Source organism: Rhinatrema bivittatum, chromosome 19 (assembly GCF_901001135.1).
Source record: "Rhinatrema bivittatum chromosome 19, aRhiBiv1.1, whole genome shotgun sequence".
Taxonomy (NCBI): Eukaryota; Metazoa; Chordata; class Amphibia; order Gymnophiona; family Rhinatrematidae; genus Rhinatrema; species Rhinatrema bivittatum.
Genome location: NC_042633.1, coordinates 28,655,010 through 28,661,009, shown reverse-complemented (window position 1 = coordinate 28,661,009; position 6,000 = coordinate 28,655,010). Strand labels below are relative to the sequence as shown.

The 6,000-nt window shown below is 50.8% G+C and overlaps 1 protein-coding gene across 5 annotated transcripts in view; it reads right to left on the bottom strand.

The window, feature by feature from the left end:
• Window positions 1-6,000, bottom strand: part of VARS (valyl-tRNA synthetase) — a 28,280-nt gene continuing 22,280 nt past the window's right edge. For all 5 annotated transcript variants that reach the window (XM_029584875.1, XM_029584874.1, XM_029584876.1 and 2 more), the window contains exons 30-31: window positions 418-567; window positions 1-285 (exon numbers count right to left, since the gene is read on the bottom strand). In XM_029584875.1, coding sequence (XP_029440735.1) covers window positions 217-285; window positions 418-567 — 219 coding nt within the window. In that variant the 3' untranslated portion in view covers window positions 1-216. The remainder of the gene's footprint in view (window positions 286-417; window positions 568-6,000) is intronic.

The following is a 6,000-nucleotide window of genomic DNA, read 5'->3' as shown; positions in this document are numbered from 1 at the left end:
TCTGTCTTTGCAAGGATTTCTTTATTGCGTGAACCAAAAACGGTTTTTGAACTGTGCGCAGAGTTGACGCGGCCATTGTAACATTAACAGCATCCCCTCCCGCTGCTGTCGTCGCCGAGGTGACGATCGTCTCCACTACTACGGTAATCCAGACCGCCGGCCGCCTCTCCCCTTTTGAGGATCTAGGACAGAGCAAACAGCCATGGAAAGACAAGATCATATCATCTTGCTAAAGTTCTCGATGGCTTCCAGCACCTTCCGCAGCTCCGTCTCGCTCTGCTTCAGCTGCAAGAATAAAACGCACAAAGACAGACATTGAAGAGTGCAGAACACAAGAAGATCACCCCCATCCGCGGCCATGATGCACACCCAGGGGGGGGGGGATCAGGCCCCGTCAAGCTGTTCCCTTCACGTCACCTTCTCCGTCTCCATCTCCTGGACGTTGGCTGGGACCTTGCTCTTGTAGTCGGCACCCTCCATCCTCTCCCGGAGCCTCTCGATCTGTCTCTGCAGCTCACTTCTCTTGCTGCTCAGCTTGGTCAATTCTTTCTCCGCGTCAATCAGCCCCTGGCAGCAAACGAGAAAAGGGGGGAGGAGTTAAGGCAAAAAAGGAGCGCAATCCTCCTCTGCTCAGAATACATGGATCGGCCACTGCAGCACCTACGTAAACCACCAGAATCATGCGGTCAGCCACTCCCCCACCTCTGATCGCCCCAGTAAAGAAACGTCACAGGAAGGGAAAGCAGAGTTGCTTACCTGTAACAGGGGTTTTCGGAGGCAGCAGGAGGCCAGGCCTCACGCATGGGCAACATCAGCTGAAGCTCAAAACGGGAAAAAAAAACAAAAAAAAACCTTACGTCAAAGTTTCTAGACCTTTGACTTGCCACACTGAGTATACCCAGCATGGCCTATACTATGCGTCCACGTGGGGTACCTCTTCAGCCTTATAACTTGGAATTAGATATAAAAATAGGAGAAACCCAACTCCGCGGGGTGGCGGACGGGTTTCGTGAGGTCTAACATCCTGCTGTTCTCTGTAAACACACGTTACAAGTAAGCAATTCTGCTTTCTCCAAGGACAAGCAGGATAGTTACCCTCACACATGGGTGAATCCGTACCTACAGGCTGCTCTCCAACATAAAAGGGGACCAAGAGACACCCAAACCAGGTGCCAACGGGCACAACAACAATGGTGCTTTTGGTAACAGAGGGGGAGGCAGCCTGAACCCATACAACAGGCCCTAGGTGGGAGAGAATTGAGTTCTACACCTCAAACAAGATTCTGAAGGACAGATTGTGTCAGTAGGTTTGGCCATCAGCCATTCGTATCCAGACAGTGAGATGTGAATGTGTGGAGAGAACTCCATGCCGCAGCCTTGCAGATCTCTGCTAGAACTGCTCACAAGTGAGCCACAGACACTGTCATGGCTCAGAAAGAATGAGCCTTGACATGGTTCTCAAGATGCAGTCCTACCTGGGCATAACAGAAGGAGATGCAATCTCCTAGCCAATTGGATAGTTTGCTCACCAACAGCAATGCCCAACCTATTCCTATCAAAAGAAACAAAAAGTTGGGTGGACTGCCTATGGGCTTCTGTCCGCTCCAGATAGAAGGCTAAGGCTCGCTTGCAGTCCAGACTGCAGGGCTCGTTTGCCTTGGTGCAAATGGGGCCTGGGAAAGAATGTTAGCAGGACGATGGACTGGTTAAGATGGAAGTCCGTCACCACCTTAGGCAGGAACTTAGGGTGCATACTAGAGACCACCCTGTCATGATAAAACCCAGTGTAAGGTGGGTAAGTCATTAAGGCATGGAGCTCGTTGACCCTGCGTACTGAAGTATCTGCCACCAAATATATGACCTTCCAGGTCAGGTACTTCACAGGTGCGCAGCGGCTCACAAGGAGTGCTCATCAATTGAGCTAACACCACATTGAGTTCCTAAGACACAGAGGGAGGCCTTAGAAGAGGTTTCAATTGAAGCAGGCCCTGCATGAAACATACAACTATAGGCTGTACAGAGATGGGCATATCATCTACACCATGGTGATATGTGCCAATTGCACTCAGATGAACTCTAACGGAGTTGGTTTTTAAGCAAGCTTCCGATAGGTGTACAAGGTAATCAGTTTTTGTGTGGGGCAGGAGAAAAGATCTAGGGCCTTCTGCTCTCACCACACTGAAAACCTCCTCCACTTCAGTCCATAGGACTTTCTAGTGGAAGGCTTTCTAGAAGCCACTAGGACCCAAGACACCTTCTGAAAGATCGAGCGGTTGCAGAACTAACCTCTCAACATCCAGGCTGTGAGCGACAGGGCCTGAAGGTTGGGATGTCTCAACCTGCCTCAATCTTGTGTGATAAGATCTGGTGAAGTCTCCAGACAGACAACTCCAGTAGGAGTGAAAACCAGACCAGTCTTGGCCAATAAGGGGCTACAAGGTTCATCGTCCTTGTGAAGCTTAAAAGAGTCTTCACCACTAAGGAAATCAGAGGATATGCATACAGAAGACCTTTGCCCCAATGTCAGGAAAGTGCGTCCTGGGCTGGTTTGAGGTCTGTCCTGTACAGGAAACAGAACTGAGGCAGCATTCTGTTGCAAGGGGATGCGAAGAGATCACGTCCGAGCTCCCCAGAGGCAGAATATCCAATTTGCAACCGCCAGGTCCAGGGACCACCTGTGGTGTCTGAAGGCACGACAGTCTGTCCACTAACACATTCTCCATCCTGGCCAGGTATATGGCCCATGAACCAGATCTGTACTGCTTCCTGACACTGGAGGTATGAGCCTGCACCTCCCCACTTGCCGACATATCACATCGCCACCTGGTTGTCTGTTTGGATCAGGACAACTTTGTGTGACAACTGATCTCTAAAAGCCCATAGGCATGTAACTGCCCAGAGCTCCAGGAAATTGATTTGGCAACAGCTTTCCTGGGCAGGGCAGACTAGACCAGAGACACTGGGTTCTGAGCCATCTATATGAGCTCCCCAGCCCAGGGTGGACGCATCCATGGTTAGGACAATTTAGGCAGGAGAACTTTGGAAAGAGACCTTCCTGTTCCAAATTTGAAAGTTCCTGCCACCAGGACAAAGTCCCGGATGTGATCCTGGAGGTTCTGTGTGACCTGGTGCCACTGTGACCTCAAGGTCCACTGGGCCTTGCACATGTGTAATCGTGCCAAGGGAGTGACATAGACGGCTGTGATCATATGGCCTAACCACCTCAACATGTGCCATGCTGACACCTGCTGGCTCTACTGAACCTCTACCGCAATGGTCATAGTGTTGGCCTTTTGACGAGGCAGGAAGGCCTTGGCCTGAGCTGTGTCTAACAGGGTTCCTATGAAGTCCAGTTGAAGTTACGGGCTGAAATGGGACTTTGAGTAGTTGATGGCAAATCCTAGTAACACCCGGATGGTCAAGTGCATGGAACTAACTGCTCCTGCCTGAGATGTGCTCTTGACCAACCAATCGTCTAGACAAGGGAAAACATATTCCCCCCCCCCCAAAAAAAATATCTGCGGAGGTGTGCCGCCACTACGGCCAGGCATTTTGTGAAGACCCATGGAGCTTACGCTAGCCCGATCTGCAACACCCGATACTGGAAGTGCTGTTTTCCCCACCACAAATCAGAAATAGTTCCAGTGACTTTGGAAGATCTCAATATGGGTGTAGGTATCCCTTCAGGTCAAGGGAGCATTGCCAGTCCCCTTCTTGTAAAAGTGGGATTAAGGTGCCCAGGGAAACCATCTTGAACTTTTCTTTTTTGAGAAATCTGTTCAAAGCTCAGAGGTCTAGGATGGGACGGAGTCATCCTGTTTTCTTTGGAATCAGGAAGTATCTGGAGTAAAATCTACAGGAACGAAAATTAGCAGGTTAAGAACCAAATTTTCCTTTCCCTGGGATGTACCAAAGCTTCCTTAAATGGGGTGGGACTGCGAGAGTCCCACTCGAAGCACACTTTCACTAAAGCCTATGGCCTCTGGGGCCTGGACATCCAAACGGTAATGCCTGGTAAAAGTGTGCAATGATTTCCAAGTAGCCGCTCTACAGGTCTCCTGCGGCAAAACCTGCCGACACTCAGCCCAGGAGGCCACCTGAGAACGGGTAGAATGCACCCCGTAGCCCCTCCGGAACAGGGCGACCCTGATCGCCGTACGCAGAGCTAATAGCCTTTTTCAACCACTGCGCAACTGTGGCTCTTGATGCCTTATGACCCGTTTTGGCACCACTCCACAGCACAAAGAGTTGATCTGACAAGCGGAAGCTGTTCGTGACCTTCAGGTACTGCAACAAAGCATGCTTTACATCTAACCATCTTAACTCTACAGCCTGAGGCGCCGTAGGATCCAAACTTGGGAAGGACGGGAGCTCCACTGACTGACTTCAGTGGAATGACGACACCACCTTCAGCAGAAAAGGACAGAACCGTTCAAGGACACTTCTGCATCCGAAATTCCCAAAAAAGGGCTCCCTACATGATAAGGCCTGAAGCTCCGAGATTCAACAAGCCGAACCATCAGGAAAACAACTTTCAAAGTGAGATCTGTCCATAGTAGCTCGTTTCAAAGGTTCGAACGGAGGTGCACACATGCTCTTAAGGACTACATTAAGGCTTCCGAACCTGAGGACGCAAATGCTTCACCCCTCATAGAAAACGCACCACGTCCAGGTATGCTGCCAGAGATACTCCTCGAACCTTACCTCAGACATCTCCAAGCCGCCACTTGAACCCCGAGAGAATTAAAGGATAAACTTTTGACCAAACCCTCCTCCAGAAAGGCCAAAATAAGCTGACATAGGATCCATCCTCTGCCCCATACACCAGGCCTCAAAAACATTCTCCATACTCACATACGTCAGGATGTGGAAGTCTTCCTAGTCTGCAAGAGGGGAGCGATGACCCCTTCCGAATACCCCTTATTCCTCAATCGCTCCCTCTCAAAAGTCAGACCGCTAGACAAAAGCGATCTGTCCGATTTAAATGACGCAGAAGGTTCGGCAGATGAGCTAGCTGTAACGGACCGTCCACCGCTAGGTTGACTAAGTCCGCAAACCACAGACACCTTGGCCATTCTGGCGCAACGAGAATCATGTCACCTGGGTGGACCTCTATGTGTCGCAAGATCTTGCCCACTAACGTCCAAGGTGGGAACACATACACAAGAATGTCCGTCGGCCAAGGCAGAAATAAGGTATCTACCCCCCCTCTGCTCCTCTCTCGCTAAGAAATTTGGGGCCTTGGCATTGCAGAAGGTCGCCATTAAATCCATGCATGGCATGCCCCACTTGTGACTGATGAGGCACATCGCTTCCTCTGACAGATCCCACTCTCCAGGGTCCAGCTGCTGCCGGCTCAGAAATTCCGCTTGCACGTTGACCGTGCCCGCTATATGGGAGGTTGCTAACTGCTCCAGATATTGTTCTGCCCAACCGATTAAACCCCGGGCTTCTTCAGCCATTGATTGACTTTTGGTGCCCCCCTGTCACTTGATGTAAGCTACCGTCGTCACATTGACCGACAAGACTCTCACCGGCCTCCCCCCTTACCAGGGGTAGAAACGCCTGCAGAGCCAAGCGCACGGCTCTAGTCTCTAGACGACTGATGGACACGAGTCTTCCTCCGCCGACCACTGCCCTTGCACAAACTGGCTTTGACACACTGCTCCTCACCCGGAGACTGGCATCGGTAGTGATGATCGTCCAGACCGGGATGTCCAAGTCCACACCTTGGCTTAACTTGTCCGGAAGGAGCCACCATGAGAGACTGGACGGAGCAAATTCTAAGTGGGAGAGGTAGCTGAAATTGCTCCAACAACGAGTCCCAGCGGGATAGTAAAGCAGACTGTATAAGCCTCATATGAGCAAACACCCATGGAACCATAGACCCGAGAACTTGCAAGTAATCCCAGACCTTTGGCACTCGCTTCTTCAACAAACCGCGAACTTGAGCTTGCAACTTGGAAATCTGCTCTTTCGGTGAGGAATACTTTCCCCACC